The 26375-nt window shown below is 42.1% G+C and overlaps 1 protein-coding gene across 1 annotated transcript in view; it reads right to left on the reverse strand.

The window, feature by feature from the left end:
- Positions 1-26375, reverse strand: part of TNIK (TRAF2 and NCK interacting kinase) — a 341946-nt gene that overhangs the window by 60995 nt on the left and 254576 nt on the right. Inside the window, exons 13-16 of the mRNA XM_008142296.3 lie at positions 14728-14838; positions 13788-13874; positions 12566-12754; positions 2036-2200 (exon numbers count right to left, since the gene is read on the reverse strand). Of these exons, the coding sequence (XP_008140518.1) occupies positions 2036-2200; positions 12566-12754; positions 13788-13874; positions 14728-14838 (552 nt within the window). The remainder of the gene's footprint in view (positions 1-2035; positions 2201-12565; positions 12755-13787; positions 13875-14727; positions 14839-26375) is intronic.

Here is a 26375-nt window from a genome sequence, read left to right on the forward strand (position 1 = left end):
AGACATTCAGTCTTTGGGTATTAATCTGGCTCTTTAAGACAAATCATTAAAATCTAGATTTCAGAGTATCCTTTGCTGTTAGCACTGCTCACAACTTCTTTGTTAATGCCATGTAAGCTTGTCTCCCCCTCCCACACGAAGGCAAGCTCCCTGGAGAAAGGAGCCACATCAACATTATAACTCGGAGTCTAGCACTATGCCTGGCATGTGAAAGTTCAATAAGTCTTGGTTGGGGAAACACCTAGAATGTTTTCTAAATTAAATTGCATATCTGGTTTGGACAAGGGACCTATCACATCCTCTTTAGTCTGAAATCTCAGTGCCTGGATGGCTGGGGGGCATTTTTCCAGCCCCCTCCATAAGCCTAGCCCTGTTCTTCTTGCTCTGGAGGTCTTATCCTGCAGCAGTTATGCCCCAGCCTCTTCAGACCCTCTTTAAGCTGGAATTTGGAATGTTATTATAGTTCAGAGAAAATCCTCAAAGTCTAGCTCAGCTGAAAGTTATGCTTCCACCAGAATAAAGCTGTAACCAAATTTATATTAATATTAAATTTCATTAAGTAATAATATTACAACAAAGGATGTTTTAAAGATATGTAGCACAAAACACAAACCTACTTAAAAGCATCGAAGAAATAACAATAATCAAAATTTCCGAAACATGCTAATCCAATTAGCTGTCAAGGGGTATCATATATATTTTTAATATATTTTTGTTGATTTCAGAGAGGAAGGGAGACACAGAGAGAGAGAGATAGAAACATTAATGATGGGAGAGACTCATTGACTGGCTGCCTCCTGCATGCCCCACACTGGAGATTGAGCCTGCAACCTCCTGTTGAGCTGTGCCGGCTGGGAGATTATCTATATTTTCATTTCCTAGTCACTTACATGAAGTTTCATAAAATTTTCCTCTACTCTCCCCTTTACAGAGCAAAAGTACCCTAAAAGGTCAAGGTTTGGGGTTTTAAAAGAGGGTATGTGGGCTAAAAGAGAAGTTCCTATAAAAAATGCATCCTATGAAAGGTCAGGCATGGAAGAATTATATGCAAATTAAAACAACCAAGGGCAAGATATGCTCAGCTGGCTGGTACCAAAAAATCTTGGACCTCGTATGCAAAAGGCAAACTTAAAAACAAGAATCCTTGATTTTAGCACTACTCCTTTAAACTGTAGTTCAAATAGCATTACATATTTCAAAGGTGACCTCAAAATATTTATGCAAGTGTTAGTACAGGTGGATGCCTGGAAGGAAGTGAAGACATTTGGGTGAAAGCAGCTGCATTACCTTCATTTTTCATGAAATTGTATACTTTATTTCACTTCATATTTTATTTTATTTTGCAATATATAATTTTAAAAGTCCTCTAAAATGTCCAGAGACTTCCTCTGTTTCTAAAAGTGGCGTAACCTTTTTTCTTTTCCAGCTAGCTTAAAACAGTGGTTCTCAAACTCTACAGTGCATCAGATCACCTGCGGGCTTGTTAAACCACAGGCTGCCACAGCCATTCCAGGTGTTGCTCAGCAGGTCTGCGATGGACCTGAGAATCTGCATTTCTACCAAGTTCTGGGGTAATGCTGATGCTGCTGGTCCCGTGACCACACTTTTAGGAGATACACGGCTATCCTGGCCCATCTAATTTTTCCAGTTTCCGAATCACACCCAAATCCCAAGGAACAAGAGATAATATAATAGTTTACATATCAAAGGTCCATTTGAATTTTATTCTGGTAATTAAAACTAAAAAAGATGTTTGTTCCCACCTCACAGAAACTTCTACGGTTCTCCAGTGAGGCCAATGTACCACGTGACTTACTTTGTGGTGGGCTCAAAGTTAAGGAGGTGCTTTTCTCTTTCTCACCCCTCCATCTACCCTTCAAATTTAGTGGGGCCTCTTTAATTGCTATAGATTGTATATTAAGGGCCAACATTTCACTGGTCTGATGCCTGAATCCATGTTACAATCCCCTGGGCCTTTAGTAGATTTACCTGTCTCCCTATTGAAATGTCCAATGGAACAAAGGAGAGGATGTACCTGTGGATCAACTGGTCTGAGCATAGGGGGGGTCCGAGCAGGCTGAACCCCACTGATACTGAAGGACTCCGACCTTGGGGGCAGATTGGGGTCAGATATCCTGTTGGCAACCTTGTGAGGCATGGCAGGTGAACTTTGCCGGTTAAGCCTGGTCCGTTCTTCTACCTAGAAACAAACGAACAAACAAACAAAAAAAGAGAGAGCGAGAGAGATTCAATGGACAGATGGATAGAAGCTGAATTACTTCCTATGAAGGATTTGCTGTAGTCACTCGAATAGCCATTTTTCTGTCCTTCTGATCAATTCATTTTCAAGGAGCCACACTCTCCATGTCTGTTCTGCACCAAGAATTTATGAAAAAGCTCTTTTCTGTTAGAATAAACACCATCACAAAAACATAGAACACTTAAGCCATCACCTTTCCCTTATTCGTTATCTTGTGCTATTTTAGTTAGCTGGGAATTTGGGACCTGCTTAAGAGGTCATCTTGCATTGACTGAGATATTATCTTGCGGATTGGTCACAAAGCTGAGGGGTCAGGGAGGGAGACGAAGGGAACTATGACAGACATTAAGATTGCTTGGGAAAATAGAAAATAGCTCTGAGTTGACTCCTGGGACAGGGAGGGGAAGAACGGAATCACGTGGAGCACACTCAGCCTCCATGTCTTCCCGTTCCCTGCTGAGAGGCAAGAGGTGTCCCAGGAGGCTCGATAAAGAGCATGGCCTGTCCTAATGAGACTACTTCTATCATTTTCCTTTTCTCTCTTTTTTAAAAAAAATATATTTTTATTGATTTCAGAGAGGAAGGGAGAGGGAGAGAGAGATAAAAACATCAATGATGAGCTGATCAGCTGCCTCTTGCATGTTCCCCACTAGGGATTGAGCTCACAACCCAAGCATGTGCCCTGATTGGAATTGAACTGTGACCTCCTGGTTCATAGGTCAATGCTCAACCACTGAGCCATACTGGCTGGGCTCCTTTTCTCTCTTTAAGGTCCTTTTCAGTTGTCTTTCCTTGCTCCCTGAAACACATTACCCCCCCTCATTTTTTTCCATTTCCAGCTTGGACTCTGCTGTTTCACTCTCCCTGCCTCCTCCCCATTTCTCCACACACGGCCTTCATTCTTGCTTCTCCTCCTCTTTTCTCTCCCTTCCCACCCTCTCTCGTCTCTGGCTGTGTCCTTGTTATTTTCATTCTTGCAGGGTCTCTCTCAGTCCAAAGCAGGTAACTGATCATGTGTTTCACAGGGAAGGCTCACAGTACCAGGAATGCCCTTCTTATGGGCAAAAGTTAGCCTTCGTACTTATTTGCAGCAGACTGTCTCAGAGGATGACGTTAAAGGAAAATTTAGATAAACAAGAGGTACATTGCAAGACATGATTTAAGATCTTTAAACTTTAAGAGGTCTACGACTTTCCTTCCAGATCCATCTTATCTTCTTTCTCTTTCCCTCCCTCCCTCCCTCCCTCCCTCCCTCCATCCCCCTCTCTCCCCCCTCCCTCCCTCCCCCTCCTTCCTTCCTTCCTTCCTTCCTTCCTTCCTTCCTTCCTTCCTTCCTTCCTTCCTTCCTTCCTTCCTCCTTCTTTGCAAGAAGGAGAAATTTAATTTAATTTAACCAAATTTAATACATGCAATATGTATGGGAACCCTGCATAGAAGAGAGAGTGAGAGATCACACATGCACAAGAGGTTCCGAGGTAGAAGGGGGTTGAGGTGTATAAGACATCCTGAGCTAGGGAAGAGATAATGTACCTTGGAGGCTTCAAAGGGCCATTGCAGGATGATAAGAACAGATATTTAGTAAATAGAAGTTTTTTTCTGCCCTATAGATAGGTCAAAAAAGGTCACTCTGATAATCTCTTATTGTGGGCAAGGCCCTTGAGTTAAGTTCTTCTAGGTAGTGAAGGGAAGGACAGAAGTTTCACTTGAGCCTGAAGCTAAAATTGCCTTTAGCTCAAAGTAATCTGTACACCACAGAGGCACATCTTGGGATGGCTTGTTCTGAACCCCCACAGTCTCCTGCTCTGAAAGTTCCATGGAAGTTTCATATTCCAGACGTTTCTCCTTTATTTCTTAAGGATCAATTTGATAGTTACAATTTTCAAACACGCCAGGTATCTTTCTTCTGCTGACTCACTATCACAAAGGCCTGTCATGAAGCCCACATGCAGGTCTTCAAGATGCGTTTGTATGTAGCAGCTAAGAGTCCTTATTCATTTTGCTGCCTGGTTTAAAATAAATTTTTAAAAAAGTTATTCTTTCTCATCCTCCATTTTGAATCTTCCTAGAGGCAGACTTAGTTTCATATATAGAACTAGAGGCCCGATGCATGAAATTCATGCAAGGGGCTCGGCCCTCGCAGCCATGGAGGCTTGCTTCAGCCCTTGCAGCCCTGGCTTTGTTGGGAAGGTCATCCAGAAGGACGTCTGGAAGGTCGTTCGGCTGTCTGGTCTAATTAGCATATTATCCTTTTATTATTATAGATAACTCTTCTTTTAAACTTTCATATTAACTGCAAACATTTTAACATAAGACATGCTACAGAATAGAAAACCACCCTTCTGCCTCTCCTTAGGGGTAATTTGAATATCTCTTCCCCCACCGTGGCTCTGCGGGGTACATACAATTGGCATCAGTTGACTTTGGTTTTGAAATTCCATGTTTCAGAAACTTACCACATACCAAATAGAATTAGCTGGAAAGAGCCAGGCATATAAACCAGAACAGATATACTTTGTGTATGTGTGTGTGCAAAGTATAACAGCAATCTTTATTTGGCTATTGCACAGAGTGCAGCAAAGAACATAGCCAGCTTTGAGATAAGACCACCAAAAAGAGAAAGTCTGCAAAGTCATCAATAGGTAAACTGAGACCAAGGGATGGAATGCATTGCTTTTCTGAATCCTGGACTCTTTGAAAAGAAGGTGACTATTTCCAGACCATTAGAACCAGTCAAATATTATATCTAGGGAAGATTGTTATTAGATGAATCTCATGTCTAAGGACCCCTTACTATCCAAACTCCCACCATCCAAACCATTGCTGTCTGAAGTCAGGAATCCAAGAGATTCAGACACCCTTTCAGATAAATACCTGGCTATCCACATTATAGGCACGTGTCACCTGAAATTCAGGAACCAAATATAATCAGGGAGTGAAGAATATTTATCATTATTATTTTTTAACTAAAATATCCTCAGTTTTAAGCACACATTTAGAGACAACACATTGAATACAACAGTTAGTTAAAAAGTCTGCCCCCAAAGATTCCATCTTGAGCAAAGAAACCATTTTTGAGGCAAAGAATTCTTTTGGTAACTGCCAGCAACAAGGCTTAATAAAAAAACATCTTTGCCTCTAACAAGACCACAGGCCACACAGGCCGTAAGGCTGCCATTAGAAATGAACAGAGCAGAGTGGGTCGCTGGTTTTCATAGGTAGCTAATGGGTGTGATTAGTCATGTGTAGATATTACTAATGTGCTTCCAGTAACATTTCCTATGCCTTGTATCAATTAGTTTACATAAAAAGAAATTCAATAAAGTAAATAAAAGGATTAAGGTTCTATAAACAAACAAACAAACAAACAAAAAACGTTGAAGAGAATGCTGAGTATCAAAACTCTTATACGTTGCTGGTGGGAATGTAAAAGGGTGCAGCTGCTGTTGAAAACAGTTTGGTGGCTCCTCAAAAAATTAAACAGAGTGACTCTATGACTGAGCGTTGCCACTGCTAGGTATATGCCCCAAATACTTGAAAATGGGAACTCAGATACTTGTACACCAATATTCACAATCACCAAAAGGTGGAAACAACCCAAGTGTTCATGGGCTGGTGAATGGATAAACAAAATGTAATGTTATCGCCATAAAAAAGAAAGAAGTGCTGATACCGGCTACAACCTAGATGAGTCTCGAAAACATTATGCTAACTGAAAGGAGTCAGACACAAAAGGTAAAGAATTCCGTTTAAATGAAATATCCAGACCAAGTAAATCCAGAGAGACAGAACACAGATTAATGGATGCCAGAAGCTGTCGGGAGTGGAAAGGGGAGTGACTGCTTAATCGTATGGGATTTTCTTTTTGGGAGATGGAAATGTTTTGGAACTAGATAGAAAAATAATTAGTTTACATACTAAATCCTACCATTAGTGTGTCTTAGTCTGTGCCATCCTGAAATATATGGCATAAATAATCACTTAATACACTTTGCAAATGATGCCAGAATGGGTCCTGTGTGATAAAATTTCCCTGGGTTGCAGTTTGTCCAAAGAAATTTGAGAATCTGTGAGAGGGGTGTAACAGGAGGCATCTGGCTACTCACTTTGAAGAAAACCTTGTCCTAAGACATTTAAGAAAATGATGCTGCCCATTGCACCAAAGAGACGACATAAATATTAAAAGAAAGGTTAAATCAAACATCCTAATACCAGCTTCAGATGGACAGAGGAGAAGCTGAGCAGTGTGTCCAGGAGCAGGCCCTTCTGATTATTTTGATACTAGGCCAGTCAACACCTGTCTCCTGATTCATTATATCTCACGTCTACTACCTGAATGAGAGAGAAATATGTGAGACAAAAGAAGAAAGTGTCTTCCCCCAAATAAGGACATATGTGATTGGAAATTGGGGTACAATAAAGATATGTTTCAATTTGCCTTACACAATAATAATAAAAAAATCTATTAGCTGAAACTCTGCTCCAATCTCATGTTGCCAAGAAGACATAAAATACCAAAAGTACCACCAAAAAAAAGAGTCTTTTAGTAGCATCAGCCAGTGTCAAGGTGCCAGACCATACCAAAAAAAGAAATCTATTTCAAAGAATTTTATAGTTGAAGGGCTTATCCATGAATATGGAGAACAAGATTAGGAGAGACTCATCAATTATACTATAAAAGCATTTTTTTTCTTATTAAAAGAATCATTTTAACATAAAAACTAAAATAACTCTGGAGAGACTTGAATCACCACTGCAGAAATGCTATACTACTTATTATAGCATTATAGGGAAAAAGAAAAAATAACTGTGGTCTCAGAAATAAAATTTTGTTCCAGGCAGGGCTATGTTGTCCATTGGGTACTATAGGAGTGATGTCTAAGGCCTCTGAGATGTATAAAAGCTCACAAATACAGAAGACCTGCAAATAAATTCATTGATTACATGATTTCCAAAATTTTTTCAAAAGAAATAAAAATATACTAAGAAACACATTATATCAATGTCAATTGTTAAATTGCTCTGTATACTTGAAAACAATTTATAGGTTACAATCTCTCACTTAGCAATAATGAATATTTGCTGAGAGAATTTCAAAACAAAATTATAGAAGTAATTTTAAAAATGTTGACAGCAAATATATATTTATTATGTCATATGGGTACATTTTAATAATATTTTATATGATGTAGGGCTGTGGGATCTATGAAGGTTTTAGAAGACCTTACTTACGAGCTGATATGTGGTGAACTGAACACAATATTATGGAAATTCCTATTTATTCCAACTGAACAAAACAGTTTGAATTTTTCATCTTTACAGGCAATGCTGGAGAAAGAGACAAGTCAACAAATAATTTTTAAGTGCTCACTAGATACTTTGACCCTGCGCTTGCTGGTCACATAAAGAATTGAGCCATCTTGTCCTGTGGCAAAACCACATGGGCAGGGGGTTACTGAGTAGATTGGGGATATCGCTTGTGAGGTACCTTTGAGGACAGCGAAGAGTCATTCATATGAAATGCTAAAATTGCAGTCAGTCTTGTCTAAAGATAAGGGCCTGACCTACTTTTCTAAGAGGTCTTAACCAATGATGCCAGAGAAAAATATTGATCCTCATATGAATAAGCACATAACTTTAAAAAAGTGAGGCAAATCTTAAGCAGAGACAGGAAATGCATCTATCACTGAGGAAGCTGGGGACAAGATATGAGAGAGATGTGTAAACTGCTCATGTGAAACCTCAACCAGATACAACAAAGGCAAACACATATTCCTTGTGGATGACAATGGCCTTGGAAACAAAATATAAATATATTCAATATTATATTTAGTTTGTATCTGTACAGTGCCTGTACTTTCAATGGCACATTCACATGATTGCCCAGAGGCAGGCAGTCTAGATGGGGTGCTGGGACTCAAGAAGGCTACAAGACCTGTCCCAGTTCACACAGCAAGGAAGTAGAAGAACTTGAACTCAAACTCCTTACTGCTTCCTTCTAGGTCTCTCTCAAGTGAAATCGTAAGAAAGATAAGCAGAGACTGAGGAAAGGTGGGAGCAGAATTGTAAACTCTTGAAATGGCAATTTAGGAACCTCATATATAAAATAACTCATATAAAGAAAACAACACATCAATGTGGAGCAGAGAAAACCAAATGGAGAATGGAGTTCTTATGAACAGGATTTCAAAGTCTAATGAGCTGATGGGACATAAAGAGGTATTCTGGTTCCAGACCAGTGTTGCTCAGTGGTTGAGTGTCGACCCAGGAGATCACGGTTCGAATTTTGGTCAGGGCACATGCCCAGGTTGCGGGCTCAATCCCTGGTGGGGGGGCATGCAGGAGGCAGCCAATCGATGTTTCTCTCTCATTTATGCTTCTATCTTTCTATCCCTCTCCTTCCTCTCTCTAAAAATCAATAAAAACATATTTTCTTTTAAAAAAGAGACATTTTGGCCAATTATTTGCCAAGTAAAACCATGGACAGATGACTGGCATACATCACAGAGAGAGAACATGAAAGAGTGTTAAAAAAATTAAAATACAATCTCATGTTGGTAGAGCATTCTGTCACTGCTGTGTGTTGGTGCAAAAAAAAAAAAAGAGAGAGAGAAAGAGAAAAAGTGTGGGGTGGGGTAGAAAGGTACACACAGTTACTGCCAGGTCCAGACAATCATATACAATTTTAAGGAAAGGAATGTGTTTCATTATAAGAAAAAGGAAACTTCATCATTCAAAAAGTGACAGTGAGAAAAAGAAAGACTTTCAAATTTTGCTGATGTTTAACAGGATATCTCATTGATGTTTTCACAGAACAACTCTGATTTCCATCCCAATCCAGAAATAGCAAAGAACTTTAAAGGGGTGAAAATAATCCCCCTCCTTTTAATAGAGATATTAATATTTCTTTCTGGCTGAGATCTGAGAATCTAAGTGAATGTGACATTCAGGACAGATTGATATTCAGCAAAAGGAGAGAGGAAAGAGCTCAACAAGATTTGCAAATGATCAAGTATTTTCATTTGTTCTTACTGCATCCATCAAACTGATGAGAAAGGTAATGAGAAATGTGATGATGACTATGTTTCACAAGATGAACAACAAAAAACACAGAGGAAGAAGCATTATCACAACATTACATTTCAAGGACAAAATGTGGATTTGGAATAAGGAAGAGAAGTAAGTGGGTGGAAAAGTAATCAAAGAAGGAAAAACCATCTCGATAGGAATGTAGTTGAGCTAGAAAACTAACACTGGGACAGATCATAGAGGAGGCTGCCATGGGTAGAAGATGACTGGGTGGCATCTTCAGTGGCCCATGGGGCAGAAAGCCCAGATCCAGTATCATAGGAGACCATGGCATGGGTACAGCTACCCACTCCTTCCTGGTGAGGATATTTTAAAATGTATATCCTGGCAGAGGATGTATTTGAAAAAGAAAATGGTACCTTTTATTCTACCTTCAAAAGAGAGTTCAACCCAGGTTCTTTTTATCAGTTGATAATTTATATAGCGCTGAGCTTGAGATTCTGTCCATATCTAAAGTATTGAAATGTGTGTTACTGTTTAGCTACTTTGAGCCCCACCTATCTTCCTACTATAAGAAAAGAGATCTGTAAATGATGCTCTAAAAGAAAAGTTGGTACATTGCTCAAGAGAAACATTAAAGGTTAAGATGATAAGGATCCTCACTCATTTTTATTCCTATTTTAAGAAATAAGTGCTAAAATAATGATGAATCAAACCAACGCAGACAATCATTTGTTGTTATTTTTACACCAGTTGCTCCAATCCCAAATTTAGCACTTGTCACTCATTTTATCATCTAAATGCTTCATCTTTCTTCTAAAATATGAACACCCACTTCAAAACTTGGGAACTGTTTCATGAATAGATTGATGGTTAGTTGAAAGCTGGATTATGTTAATCACACCCAGGAGGATAGGACTAAATATGCAATCCCCAAAGAATGCTCTCACATGGCTAGAAGTGCATGAAGCCCAAAGGAAGAGCACCAGCTGCTAGGGCAGCCAGGGACCTTGGAAGATGTCACCCCCAGAGGTGGCCCAGACTTTTGATGGCCAGGGAACCGCACATCTGGAGTGCTTGATGACACGGCCATGTTGTTTGCATACCCAACTGCTATGTTCCTTTTACTGCCAGGAGCCTGGCCAGGAAGCACAGGGGAATCAGGAGTCCTAGAAAACTGCCTTGGTGACATCTGCAAAGATTTGTCCCCAGGAATGCCTTGGCTTCTGAAAGCTCAGGAACTGTGAACTACTTCTGAATAGAGAGGATAGGCCAGGACATTTAAAGATGAGGACGAATAGTAACTAGAAAACAATGAAGTCAAAATGGTTAAGTTCAAATCAGAACATGCTGGGTAGAGGCAGAAGGAAGGAAGTGGAAACTGTTTCAGGCTTTCCCCCCTTTTTTGGCACAGGGGAAAGAAGGAATTCTGGGGTGCTTAGCAAGGTATCACGGTCTTCTCCAATGGGATCTGCAGGTGTCCCTGTCTTAATCTTGTGCTTGTGGCTGGGAACACTGAAGGCCAGGTGCATGCATCCAGGAGAGGTCCTTTAGTGATGCAGCACTTCTTAGAGGAGGTAAGGTACCTGTAAGAATGTATAAATTCATGGCCCTCTTGTACGGAGGTCCACATGCGTCTCTAAGGCCCTCCTTAATTGCAGCAATGGACAACTGGGGACTTATCACTTTGGAGATGTTGGGAGAGGACGCTCAAGTGACCTTAGATCCTAACTCTGTTGTTAGGCTACATCCTTGTGAGCAAGATCACTTTGGAGATCTCACGATGGTCCTTAAAGCTTCCTGGGGCTTCAGATGTTCTTCAAGACCAAGTGTAATAGGACAAGCTGGTCCATTTTTCTTCCATGAGTGATGCTCAAACAGGTGTCTTGATCTGGAATCATTAATTTCTGCAGGTGCTACTGGCATTAGTTTAGTAGAGGCTAGTTTTTTTAGTCTTCAGAAGACCTGCCATAATCAGGAGCTGTAAGTCTGGCTTAGCTGAAGGTTTCAACTTGGCATGCCAGAAAATAGTTTAGCAGTGGAAGGAAGTGGCACATCTCTGCCAGCAAGAATGCACATCACCTGTTGTTTAATAGTATAATGATTCTGCTTAGCTGGAAGAAGAGGTAGGTTATTAAGGAGTTGGCACTATCTGTGGGAGTAGGATCACAGAGTTAAATTATTGATCTAAGAGAAAGAGGCAGCTGTTACAGACATAGGCAAATGCAAATCATATTTACAGACTCAAAGGGAAAATGATTGAACACGTTCTTTATAGCAAATCAAATTATTTTCTCAACAAATATAGTTGTTTAAGTTTGAAAAGAAAAAAGTTGTTTTTGTAAAAACAGTGCATAATCATTACAAAAGATTTAAAGAAAAAAATCCTGTAGTTTCTTCCTCCCATAAACAACTGTCATTAACATTAGGACAATACCATTTCAAGCATTTTCTATACATATGTAAGAGAATAGAAAAATAAAAAGAAAATTAAAAAAAATAGGATCTTATGTAAGAAATGTGGTTCTGGTAATATCGTAGTCTAGATAACTTGAAATAAGCTCTAATTATAAACACCTGAAGATACTAGAAAAACACAAAATAATGCCAACATCCTTTTAAATGATGAGCTACACTCAGAAGAAAATAAAGGAAATCACTAGGTGCCACAAATAAGGACAGAACTGAAAACCAGGGTATTACGCAAACAAGGTGATACTGTGACTCCCTAGAAGAGTTGTTGATCTTGGCTGGCTGGAGTTATTATTTTGTTTGCTTTATCTATTTGGTTGTCACCCTATTTTTCTACCATCCCAACTGTTATTAATGAGATTTTTAAAAATAGCTCATCACAAAGCCAAGTTCCTAAATTTTTTTTCATAGTTGAGCAAAGAAAGGACCACTACTTTGGAAGTATTTTCAAAACAGATGATTTTACCTAGAATTCATTGCATCCTGGGTCATATAATTCTATGGAAAACTCACTAAAATTCCTCATTCTTCAAACTCAGTTGGACTCCTCTAAGGAAAATGATTTTTCTACTTCCTGTTTTTGCTTACGAAAATTCACTGTATTCGAAAAGATACAAAAAATTTAAGGCGACTTGCCATTTCTCTACAGAAATAATGTTCTGGCCCTTCCAGAAGCTGTGTGCACACATTACAATGAATCGTTTTCTAGATTCATAGCACTAGTCTGACTCTCCACTTTTGCTGGATGAACTCATTACGGCCAATAGCCTGCCAACAGGGCGCTGTTACACTTGCTTGCTCACTTACCTCCTTGGCCCATGCTGGTTTCTCACTAGGACTCATTCCCTCTTTGTAATGGTACAGCGGCTTCTTCTCCACAGGCCTCTGCTCCTGCCGTTGATGCTGAAGGGAAACCAAGTAGTCTCTCTCTTGCTTTAGCTGTCTCTGCAGTCTTTCTGCTTGTCTCTGTTCTTCCAATTGTTTGCGCTTATATTCCTGTCCAGGCCAGGAAAGAGCAGCAAAGAAAGGCCAAGTCACCATACAGAAACCATTGGCCAGTACCAGCTAAGCATGCAATGGAGTCAAAAGTGATGCTAAGTAACAAAGGACCTCCATAATAACAGAACCACAGGGAGGATATCAGGATGTGCCACAGAGAAAAGCTACAGCTTTGGCTTAACATCTATACAGAATGTGGCATTTAATGAAAACATGATTGCTTTAATGGCAATCCCTACAGAACACTAGCCATTGCAAAGCAACTTATCCTTGATGAGTTACCACCAAGAAAGTGGCAATAATGAGGACATTTGGATGGTCAGTACACAATCCCTATAAAGAACCATCCACTTCCTAATTTAGTAATTAAGCCATTCAAGCACGTACAACCAAGTACAAAACTGAAAGAGTGGCTAAAGACATTGCCTAAACCATCATTTGTTTAGCAGAACTTGGATCAACAAAAGCCATCAGCAAACTTATGTACAGGCTAAAAAATATAGTGCCACCAAAATAAAAATTCAGCTAAAAAAAAAAAAAAAAGACATCAAGAAACTCATTTGGGGAGCACTGCAGTAATAATAAAAAGTACTTCAAGTGGAAGTTGCAAAATGTTCCCATCATGAGGGTAAAACTGATAGTCTGCAAATGAAAAATGACTGCCGGGCTGGAAGAGGTGCATTTTGCGGGATTGTATTCTAACATGTTGCCAATGACCTTAAAAATCACTCTGCAATAAACACAGTCTCAAAAATAGTCTAAACTTATACTAAGGCTGTATTCATGCTAAAGTTTCACAGCTAGATGGAATTACTACAGAATACATAACAAATGTATTAAATGTTCTGAGACTCGGAAAACTGGGTCAGGAAATGTATGAAGTTTCTATGAGATTTTCGAGTTTCCACAGGCTCGAAGGCTCTCCTCTTCAGGATTGGCACATTAGGAGGACACACACACACACATACACACGTGCACACACATACGATGAACACAGAGCAGGTCAGCTGGCTCTCGGCTTTCCCATTACCAGAAGTAGAGCTTGTTCATGCAGTAGCTGCTGCTGCAAGATCTCTAACTGTCTCTGCTCCTCCTCTAACTGTCGCCTGATGTACTCCTGGAGAGGTAGGCAGCAGAGAATTCAGAGGAACACCGAGAGAGAGAGAGAGAGAGAGAGAAGAGAGAGAGAGAGAAAAAATAAAAAAGGAACAGGTAATTTCAAAGGTTGACAAGAGCTGCCAAGTAAAGTGGGAAAGGAAGGAGGGGGAAAAATACCCAGCCACCTCCTCACCAAACAGGAAAAGTACGCTGCACCCAAGCAGAAGCATTACAATGCAGTCAAAAGCACAAGCCGGCTACCTGCAACCGCTGACTGACATGGCTGGGACTATTTGGTTTTAATAAACCCAGCTACATTGTAAAGCTTTTCATGACCGTTTCCCTCTTTACGGGCTACCTGGAATGAACAATACAAGGAAGTGTGGAGGCTCCTGGGCAGGCAGCAGGGGTACAATAATTGTTGAAGGCCATTGTGCGCTGTCTTTGTACCGGAACCACCCTGCAGGGTGTTGCTGTGCTCTCAGAATGGGATTCTAACAAAGACACAGGGGCCTGCATCAATGGCTCAAAGTCCTGGAGACCAGAGATTGCCTGCACAGAAAAGCGCTTCTGAAGCAATGAAAAGAGTAGGACGTGGCTCGTGGATCACGCTTCAGTGCCACCTTCAAAGTAGAAACCCAGGGCTGGGAGAGTCAGAAGTTCAAGGTGTGGCGGGGGGCTCTGGCCTGGGTAGGAAGCAAGGTGGAATGAGTGGACATTGCCAGGGTTGTGCCTTTGACTTCTTGAATAGGTGAGAATAGCTGCTTGAGAAAGAATAAACACCTGCTTACACTGAGCAGTCCTAGGAGAAGGTGACCCACACCCCAGAGACAGCTGGTGCTGGAGTTCACACCGGGGCCACCCCAGCTGACCTGCTCGTGCTCCGCGCGCCTCCGCTCCTCCTCCCGGCGCATCTGCTCCTCATAGTGCCGGCGCTGCTCCCGCTCCTGCTGCTTCCGCAGCTCCTTCTCGCGCCTTTGTTGCTGTGGGGCAACAAGCAGACAACCATGAAGGAACCGAACACAACTGGGGGGTGTCGGGAAACCAGCAGGGAAAGCTGCGGAACCGCACGTGTGAGCTCTTAACGAGAGATGTCTGCATGCCCGAAGGCTCTTTCTCTCCTGTGTTATTGGGGGACACGTTGGCAAGAATGAGGGAAGACGTACCCTTGGCAGTGATAAAGTAGTCTCATGCATGTACAGTACAGCATAGAGAACGTAGTCAGTAATAGTACGATAACCATAGGTACTAAAATACTGAGAAAAACACTTTGTAAAGTATATGATTGTCTAACCCAAGCATGTCAAACTCAAAGGCTAACACAGACCAAATAAACAAGGTTTAAGTTGATGTGGGCCGCAAAAAAACAAAGGCTTCAATTTTCATAGAAACGTAGGTTTATTTCGAAAGAGACAGCTGAATACAAAGGGCTGAAATAAATGAGTAATCGTTAATGTGTATTCATTGTGGGCCGCAAGTTTGACGTGCTTGGTCTAACCACTATGCTGTACACCTGACACCAATACAAAATATTGAAAGAAAAAAAGAAAAAGAAAAATGAGGTGACAGAGCAATTCGGTGTCATACAGAGAGCAATTCAGTGTCACGCAGACACCTGCTATTTACCATGCAAGTGGACTTTCTAGGTTGATGCATCTCTTCTGAGAAGTGCATTCTCCCAATTGATTGATGGGGGTTTTGAATCAGGGGTAGAAACACTAAGGTATAACAAGTTACTCATTATATCTTATCAAACTGTTTATGAGACTATCTAGGTTTTCAAGCACATTCACAACCCTCATGTCATTTGGTCTTTTTAAAATAATATATATTTTTATTGATTTCAGAGAGAGAGAGAGAGAGAGAGAGAGAGAGAGAGAGAGAGAAAACATCAATGATGAGAGAGAACCATTGATCAGCTGCCTCTTGCATGCCCCCAATTGGGGATCAAACCTGCAACCTGGGCCTGTGCCCTGACTGGGAATGGAACCATGACCTCCTGCTTCATAGGCTGACGCTCAACCACTGAGCCATGCCAGCTGGGCTCATTCAGTCTTTTGGACACCAAGTAATGCAGACACTTCATACTACAGAAAGCAAAAACCTGAGAGGTAAAGTGACATTTAAGGCTACACATTGATTAATGGCTGAGGGTACAATAGAATGTATTGGCTCCCACCCTTTCTGGTACACCATGCTGCCTTTCTTTATTTCCTGGAGTACTCACTTTTAAGTATCAATTTCAAGTTCTCACTCAAGTAAGACGCTTTAGTTCAGGAACCACAATCATCTCATCCAATTACTATACTTCTAACAGTGTGGTAAGCACTTCTCATGCTTTATCTTACTTAATATTCACAAAAATCTTCTGAGGCAGACATGATTATTATCCTCCATTCTATATGACAAAACCGAGACACAGAGAGATTAAATAATGGTTTAAGGTCATGCCCACATTCAAGGTCAAACCAAGAAATCAAGTGATGGAGCTTGATTTCAAAGCCTAGAGCTGTAGCTCCAATCTGAGCTCAAGCATATACAAAAGGTGAAGAGGCAACAGGAGTGATAGAAAGATCACAGATTAATCAAGCTCTTCGTTACACTCTCAGGAAAGAGGAACATCTTAGGAGTAGTCACAGGAGCCAATGTTTCTCAACTAGGGATAGTACTGTTCCCAGCCACTGGAGCATTTGGAATGTGTGGGGAATGTGGGAGGTTTCTAGTTGTCCCAATGACCGAGGGACATGCCTGCCATTTAGCATGAGAGGCCAGGGATGTTGAACATCCGCAATACACAGGATAGTCATACATTACACCAGTGGTCGGCAAACTGCGGCTCGCGAGCCACATGCGGCTCTTTGGTCCCTTGAGTGTGGCTCTTCCACAAAATACCATGGCCTGGGCGAGTCTATTTTGAAGAAGTGGCATTAGAAGAAGTTTAAGTTTAAAAAATTTGGCTCTCAAAAGAAATTTCAGTCATTGTACTGTTGATATTTGGCTCTGTTGACTAATGAGTTTGCCGACCACTGCATTACACAGTACTTTCCATGCCCCTGCCACTCGTGTCTTTTTTGAGACATGCCACAGGCAGGCCCTTCCCTTTGTGTCAGTTCCCAGTAATGGCATTAGGATCTCTTCTTCCTCAAATACTCGGTTTGGAGGGGACATCTCAGGGGGTCCATTCCCTTGTAATATTCTCAACAACAATTCACTGCCCAGCTGAGGAAACATGAGTTACTCATAATAGAATGGATTGTGACTGTATCCCACTGACAAGCTAGCTCAGCACAGCCAGGGAAACAGGTTTTAGTAAAAAAGCTCTGTCACAGCCCCAGTGCCCACAGATCCTCAAAACTCCAAAGAAGCTCAGAATGAGGAGGCCTTTGTGATGTGGCTCCCGCCTGCGGTCCTCTGGGCTGCTGTCTTCCCACCGCCTTGGAGGCTCGGGAGATAAGCTGCATCTTTTGAGGCTCAACGTCTATCATGTCCAGATCAACAATTACTTGTCCACCTTAGATTGAAGGCGATGGGGAGCCACTGGAGAAGTATATGCAGTCCAATGCCATGATCAGATTTGCATTTTCAAGGGGCTTCTTAACAGCCAAGGGAGGGTGCAAGACTAGAAGCTAGAACGCAGTGTGAGCCATTCAACAGATCCAGGCAGGAAATGATAGGGCATTGATGAGCAAAGCAAAGGCACTGGGAGAGTCCATGTTCGTAACCCCTGCTGAGGGGGGAGATGCAGCCAAAAGGAAGAGAGATGAAAACCTACCCAGATTTTCAGTTATTTTAACAGGAAAGGAGTGGATGCCAACTTAGAAGTAGAAATTGGAACTGGGCCAAAATAAAATAGGCAGTTGGGTGACTATGAGGTGTGTAAGGGTGAGTGATGTTCTCGCCAAGGAGTGTGGCAGATGGTGGGATAGTGAAGAAAAAGCGGGTTTAGGGAAGGGAATGCGGGGCACAGGAATGAGTCAGGTTCCAGACATGCGATTATTGTCTTACAGAAAAAATAATACAGGGAGATGTGAGTAGAAAACATCATCCCGGGACCTGACTGAATAACTTGGATTACGGACCCAAAACAGAGGTATTTCCAAAACACAACCAAAGCAAATCAATGCCAGCCCAGAGAATAAAAATAATTATGTGTACAGATCTAGCTCTTGGCAGGAAATAGCTCTGATCTGGCTAACATTTTAAGTTTTTTACCATTGGCCTCTTTCATGAGGAAAAAATTAATCAAGCTTTGGGAAGATTGAGCTGATTTTTATGTGAAGGATTTGTACATTTTTAACCTTTTTGCTAGGAATCAATACTCTTTTATAATTACACGCCACTCAGGTCTCGGCATAAGGTGTACACAGTATTGATTGCAATTGAAGAGGGTGTGGGCTTCCCAAGTACTCTGTAGTTTCTGAGAAAGACACTCAAAAGTGGCTAATAATTAATACTGATCTCACTCAGATCAGCTGCTGCTAACTCAGGGAGGCATCTGCCAGGGCTTTGGTTCCTGTGGCGCGTCTGGAAAAATAAATCACTTCCCCAACCTTCTGAGGGCACCTTGCCAATTTCTAGCCGCTGTGTCTCCATGTTAATGCCTTTCCAGGAAAAAAATGCTTACTCTCTCTCCTCCTGGGCATTGGGCTGTTGGAGGGGACATATAAAAACGTGTAAGAGAAAGACCAAGTCCTGGGCCATTTAATCCCACAGAGTGATGACAGAGTTTGTTATTATTATTCCCATTTTATAGATAAGCAAATTGAGGCTCAGAGAAGTTAAGTAAATTGTTTCATGTCTCACAACTGGAAATGGTGGAACCTGGAATCAAGCCCAGGTCGGACTGATTCCATGCTCTTTCCATGCTATGCCCTCCTCCCTCCTGGCCCCTAGTGCCCAAGTTCACTCCATTGGTAAGTGCAACACCAGGACCTCATTCTGTGTCTGGCTCTTGGCAAGCTTGCTCTCTGGGTTGAAAGAAGCTGGTTGAGACATATACCATATGAAGGATGACGTCTTATGCTTTTTCAGGTGCCCATTTTTTTCTCTTTCTATCGTCACTTTGTTATCTATCTCTTCTTTACAGAAACAGTAATCAGAGAACCACTAGAGAAGCTAGACATGCTACACAGACCTCATTCTTTTATTTTATACTCTTTATACTATTAAAGATAAACCATCCAACCTATTCATTCAGACCTTTCCTGGAAATTAATTGCCTAAACTCTTCCTTTGAACTCCCTGGTCAACTTTTTATTGTTGTTGTTGTTTTTGTTAATCCTCACCCATGGATATTTTTCCATTGATTTCTAGAGAGAGTAGAAGGGAAGGGGAGAGACACACAGAGAGAAACATTGATGTGAAAAAGACACATCAATTGGTTGTTTCTCACACACTCCCCGACCAAGGCCAGGGATCATGCCTGCAACCAAGGTATGTGCCTTTCATCCGAATCAAACCTGGGAGCCTTCAGGCCTCAGGCCAACACTCTATCTACTAAGCCAAACTGGCCAGGACTCCCTGGCTAACCTTTGAACAGTAGGCAGCCCCATGGCTAAGCAGAGGCTGAGCTGCAAGGAGGCTTTAATGAAGTCTGGTCCTGTCTCTTCTATTGCTGCCAGTCAATGTGATTACTCACAAGCTCTTATTATCTCTGAGCCACAACAGTTTCCCCAGGGGGAATGGCTACCTAGGTTTTCCTGGGATTTGCATAGAGGAGCAAGAATGGCCTGATGGACATGCTGAGTACCTATGACCTTGCAGGTTAGCATAAAAGTCAAGTGCATATGTAACTCCTAAGTTCCCTCTGCCATTCCTTGGAAGCTTAAGATGAAACTCTAGATTGAGTCCTTTGAAAACAAGCCCATTATAAGCCAGTTTATTAATACAATGTCTACAGAGAGGGCCACCCTGCACATCTGGGTGTTACTAAAGATGCTAAATTATATCATATGTGGAAAGGTTGCAGGAACAGGTGCCATTTGGGGAAGAGCATTATCATTGCCTCCCAACACTTTTGGGCTGATGTGGAAGGCATTTTAGTTTTCCTTGGCATACTGTGTATTAATGGAAGGCAGGTCTGTAATGCACGAATCAATAACAGGCTAAGTTGCTCAAAAATAGAATAGGCTGCATTAAGCCTCTAAAAGTATAAGCAGAGATTATACATTAAACAGGCTAAATGACTCTGTTTGAGGAATATCATCAAGATATTGCTTTGAGAGAAGTGGCTTAGATCACTTTTGAGGTCCCTTATCTTCCCCAGCCTCTATGAGTCTATAAAACTACTCACTGAAGAAAATAAAAGTGAAATGAAAACAATTCGATTTAAATGTCATGTGAAATAATACTTTCGGTGAAACTATTTTGATGTCACAATAGTTTTATGGTCAGGAACAACTAAGAATAATGATTATGAAACACAAGAAATGCAGACGAGATGTGATAACAGAGGTTCCATGAAGAGCCCAGACAATGGAAGGCAGGTCTGTAACGCCCGTTGCCTACAATCCCTGAGAGGCCATACCTGCCGTCCACCTACGGTCAGCAACTGTCTAACGTCTCTTTCCAGTATGAAATGCTGTGTTTATATAAACCAGCATATCTTTCCCATTCCTGGAAAGCATGGGAAGGGGTCTGGGCAAAAGGATTTACAATATCAGTAGCATTTTAAGATGCAGCATAGGAATATCAGCCCAACTTCCTCACTTTGGCAGGAAACCCCTCCCATCAAGGATCCAGGTGACTACACAGACAGAGCCCCACCTCCTGCATCACGGCAGGTAAGTTCGAGTTAGTTGTCCTTCTGGGATCCACACACCCATGCACACCACATGGCCTCTGAAGCACGAGCGTGGGACAAAGAGCATCCAGTTTGTCAGCCTGGCACCCAGCTGTTTCATAATTTCTGTTCAGTTATTGAAGTAATGCAGCTCAAGTCCAGGTAGGAAGCATTCAGTCTTCGTGCCAATGCTGACGACATTCAGGAATAAAGGGCCCCTCTGCCTCCCGCTGGAGTCCCCACTTACAGCACACATCGGGATGCACACAGTTAATGATTCAATGAATTGAATGCCATTTCTCAGCAGTGCCGATGAATGAACACTCCAGGCCTTAAAAGGGAGGAGTTATTCTTGCTTAAGGTGCCTCTCTCTTCGGAAGGCCTGGGGATGTGGTCCAGTGGGAATGCCACACTGGTGCAAAGCCACACTCATGTCCCCGGCTCCTGCTTCTGCCCGCCCACTCAGCCTGCTCAGCTGCATGCAACTCTGAGCCCTCGCCCTGAAAAGAGGTTGACTTAGAGGAGCAACAACGAGGCAGATAATGAGAAACCAAGATTTTCCCCTTCCTGTACAGCTGAGTTCTGGACTTTATTCACATACTTACTGGGTGTCAGGTATTATTCTAAGTGCTTTGTATGTACTAACTCATTTACTCCTTGAAACTATCTCTATCCCATTTTATAAATGGGCAAACTGAGGCAGAGAGGTCTTGTCTAAGATCACAAAGGTGTGGCGGCGCTGGGTTCAAACCCAGGCAGTCTCTTACTGTAGATACTCTGGAATACCTTGCTTCTACCTTCTTGGTGAAGGGGTCACTGCTAGTGCTGGGTCCCTGATGCCCAGAACTTACTATTCAGGCATCAAAAGGACCCTATCTTCATACGGGTTTAATTCAGGACTCGATGCAGCCACTTGGCAATAATGGGATGATAATTAGACAGTGTTGGAAACAACAGCAAGAAATACTGATAAGAGAATCCACTGAAGAGTAGAGGTGGCCAGGGGAAAGTCTTCTGAGGCTTGACTGGGAAGAAGAGACCTTCCAAGGTGGCATTTGATCCTCCTAAACGAGGTACATTCAGGAGGATGAAGATGGGCTGCCTCCCGTGCTGGCTAGGCCAGGACTGCCGGCCAAGGTAACAGCAGATGGACATCCCAGCAAGACACAGGAAGAGGGGTGCTCTCAGGGAAGGACCCTCAAAAGGGATGGAAAAGTCCAGGTTTTATAGTAAACAGGGAAGGTACATTAGAGAACTAAGAAAGGCAGGAAAATGGAAATGCTATCTATTCAGAAAACCCTTAAAACCAACAAATGAAAAGTAACAACTTTGAAATCATGAGTTGCACAATGACAATAAAATATTCACCCAAGGATATCAATCCATGCCTGTGTCAGGCATGGTGCCAAGATTTCTGTATATATGATACCATTTCTCACAGCAAAGTAAGTAGTATCTTAATTGTATCTATAAGGAAGCTGAGGTTCAGAGAAGGTAAGTACTTAGCCCAAAGATCACATAGCTAGAAGTACACCTTGGTCGCCACACCTTCAAAGCTGGTGTACTTTGCCTCATAATCTGTTATCCTGCCATTTAAAAAACTAATGACACATTTTACTCTTAATGACTTAACTGAATTCCTACTAGTATTATATTACAAATATTCTTCCCAAGGCATAAAAAAATCTTACCTGTTGGTACATTTTATTTTAATAAATTCAAGAGGGTTTTACTGCTGCACATGAAAGAATTCAAATTGTTGGAAGTTATATCCTTGACTTCATCCAAAGGGACCCAATATCAATAATAATAACAACTAATAGTGGTTAAGTGTCTTGTAAGTATTGGTCCTATTCTAAGCTTTCTATGAATTAACTAATTTAATCCTCACAATAGCCTTGGGCATAAATGCTATTGTCATTTCTAGTGGTACTAATGAAGAAACCGAGGCACCAGAAAGTTAAAAAACTTCTATCTATTAAGGAAAATAACCATTAGCCAAGATATGACTCTCAAGAGAATTTCCCCAAATGCTCTGAGCTCATGAGACTTTTAAGAGCTTCGATATATTGTCCTGTACATACCAACTCTTAAAGAGATATACAGCTTTCCCCTGCCCCTTAATTCTCCCCCCCTTCTCCCCCCCCCGCCCCCGCCCCGCCACCGCTGGCACTTTTTTTGGTCTAAGAGCAACTGGGAGAAACTACTTAGGTTCCAAAGAATAAGCTTACAAACACTGGCTTCTCTGGGTTTGGGCTCCAGCTGGCACAGCTCCTGTGAGGTTGGCCTGGTTACCCTGAGTGAAAACAAATGCTAAGAGGGAATGTAAGCAAAAGCTGACCACAAATAGATGAGCATGTAATTATGCAAAGTTCTCTAAATAGAAGTCTGAGGTGGGTCTTGCTAGTAATAGTTAAACTGGGCTTGTCAGTTAAACTGGACTTGTCAGTTAAACTGGACTTGTCAGTTAAACTGGACTTGTCAGTGGGATGCTCAGGAAGTGGGATACGGGGAGACTCTGAGGATCCCCAGAGCATGCAGGTAGTACACAGTGGCCCTCAAATTCAAATCAACAACTTTCCACTTAAAAATCAGATCTGACTTCCTGAGCAAGTAAGTATCTTCTTCCAAAACAAAGAGGAAATGAATGTATTTCTAAAGAGTACCATAAACCAATCCCCCCCGCCTTTTTTTTTTTTTTACATCCTCACCTGAGGATATGTTCTTTCCATAGATTTACCTGCAACTTTTTGGTGTACGGGACGATGCTTCAACCAATTGAGCCACTCGACCAGGGCAAAAACTTTTTTTTTTAATATATATTTTTTTTGTTTTTGAAACTAAAGGATCCTGCTATCACATTTGACCTTCGGGCAACATTCACAGAGCTGGTCCCTTTAACCCTATGCTCAACATCAAGGTCTCCTGACGTTCCTTCTGTGTCCTTATCAGTCTTTGCTGGCTTCTCCTCTCCTGCTCTGACTTTTCAGAGTTCAGGCCCAGACTTCCTCTCTCCTCAGTGTAGACTTCCATTACCAGAAACCAGCAATTCCCACCTTTTCCATCTTTCACCCCTCTTCTACAGCTGTATCTATAATCCAACTGCATCCTTGGCATCACCATTGGCTGCCTCATAGGCATCTTAAACTCACTATGTTCCAAACTGATCTTATTCTCCTCCTCCCAAACCTGGTCCTCCACCTGGATGGTCCAGTCTGATGTCGGGAACCTTCTGGAACTGCCCACTCTGCTTCACCTCTGACGTTTAATCAACCACCAGGTCTTGCATGCTCTACAGGCAACATCTCTCTCAAATGCGTCCACTTTTCTCAATCCATCTAAAGCACTCCCCTCTCAGGCTTTGACTACCTTGTCTCTCACACTTGTGCTCCTTCCAATCCCTCTCCTTACAACAGCCAAAGTTCCATTTAAAAACTGCAGATCTGCCCTAACTGGTTTGGCTCATTGGGTAGAGCGTCAGCCTGTGGACTGAAGGGTCCTGGGATTGATTCTCGTCAAGGGCACATGCCCAGGTTGCAAGCTCGATCCCCAGTAGGGGGCGTGCAGGAGGTTGATGATTCTCATCATTGATGTTTCTATCTCTCTCTCTCCCTTCCTCTCTGAAATAAATAAAAATACATTTTAATAAAACTTTTAAAAAAGTAAATAAAAATAAAACTGCAGATCTGATCATATTCTCTTGATTAACGTGTGAATATTTCCCCACTATTCTTAAAGTAAAATTCAAAACTCCTTAGCTTGGCCTAAGAAGCCCTGCTTCCCTGCCTACATCCTCTGCTCTCCTTCAGCTGGACTCCAACCAACTTGCCTCCCAGCCAGGCTAGGCTCCCGTCCCCATGGTACATGCTCATAGTGCGCATCCTTCTCCACCACATCACTCTGGCAATGATGATGAATGATTACTTGGGTGAATATTTGCCTAATGCCTGTTTTCCTCACAGATCTAGTCTTCACAAGGGCAGACTGTATTCCCAGTGTCCTGCATAGTGGAAGTAGGCATTCACTAAATTTGTTAAATGACTGCCTTCGGAAATAGGGGAAAGCTTTTAATTCTACTGTACACTTAAACAACAACAACAACAACAGTTGGGCTCAATGTCCTTGAATGCCTCAGTCACCATAAGACGCTAGAGGCTTAGAGGGAACTCACTGCTGAGACTGCCAGTCTGTCATTTCGTACAGTAGGGCTCCACTACTACTAGCCAATAAGATATCGGTGGTATTTCTTTAAAAAACACACATAAAACTTCAGGTGATAGAACCAAAGCAGGATGCTATCTTTTAGGTAGAAATGGTTGTTTTATCACTGGACGATGTCATATGGTCTTGAAGGGCACTCTGAGACCCAGGTGGCTTAAAAAACTTAACACAATTCTCTGAAGGATAAAAGTTCCTACCATGGAGCACGTTGGCACACTCCTGGGGTCAATTTGATTCATTCCTGTGACTTAAATACACTCTTTCCAAAACGAAGTATAAAAGGTCTTCTGCAAGTTGAAAAAAAAAAATATATATATATATCACTAGTATCATCTCAAACCCTTGAGCAGAATCAGGCATCACCATAACCTTCTGCCCAAGGTCAGTGTCTGCAAAGATGACCAGAGTGGGTGTCCCAACACCTCCTGGCTCCTAACTCTGTAGTAGAGAATAAAATAAGTTGTGCTTTGTCTAGGCCAAGCAATGAAAAAGTTTATTGGACTGAGTAAAATAGAAGAAGCCCTCTACATGCGCGGTCTCATTATGGCTGGGCTCATTCCCCTGAGCTGGGGTTAATCAAGTTCCTAGTTATAAATTGTACTTTGTCGCTGGACACAGCTGAGAGTCTTGCATTCACCATTTAATTGGCTTGAAGCCACATCTTTTCACAAGCTGAAATGACTACCTTCACTGTACAAAGTCCTTCCAAGAATATGCGGTTACTGATTTAGAACCACGCCAAATCCACGTGGTGACCCATAAATAGCAGAGGACATGCAGGGCTTCCTTAGAAAGCTCTGGTAGGAGGTGACATCTGAGATCACCGAGGAAGACAATGGCTGTAACCTACACAGCCTCATGTGACTTAAAGGACATCTGAAGGGCCTTTATTTGGAAATAGGAATGTATTTCCCAGCATGCCTACACTAGGCTACCTGACCACAGCAATGCAACATTTGCAAGTCTACCTATGGACTTTAACTGCTTCCATGTGATGTTGTAGTTCAAGTTCCTACTCAGGACACCAGAAACTCAAGTCGCCACCCCAGGCCAGGGCAGCAGACGTGGATGGGGATCCAGCAGGAGAAGGACACAGGAGGGGCATCCCTGGTGGCAGAGACAGTCCTTACTCAGGGGTTCAGAATTTACAGCCATCTGAGTCTTCATATTTCTTCTTCTTCTCTATTGAACAATAGGGGCAAGATATAGGATCAAAAGATAAAGCAGGTATAATCTCTTGATGTCCTTCAGTCACAAGCACTCCTGCTTCTGGTGAGAAGCCAGGGCTCATGCACACTGGTGCACAGAGCCAAGTGTCCTCACGCATGCAGTCGCCTTCTGTGCAGGTGGGGACTGACAGGGTGTGTTCCCGTGGATACGTGTGCCCCACTGAGTCTGAACGCTGACCTGCATCCAAGGGAGAGGCTATGGAAATGCCACCAAAGAAGAGTTGTGAGGAAGCCTCGGCAGGGGCTCTGACTGGGAGCAGGAGAGCCAGAACCCGGCTCAAAGACGAGC

Source organism: Eptesicus fuscus, chromosome 3, assembly GCF_027574615.1.
Source record: "Eptesicus fuscus isolate TK198812 chromosome 3, DD_ASM_mEF_20220401, whole genome shotgun sequence".
In the NCBI taxonomy this organism is placed as follows: Eukaryota; Metazoa; Chordata; class Mammalia; order Chiroptera; family Vespertilionidae; genus Eptesicus; species Eptesicus fuscus.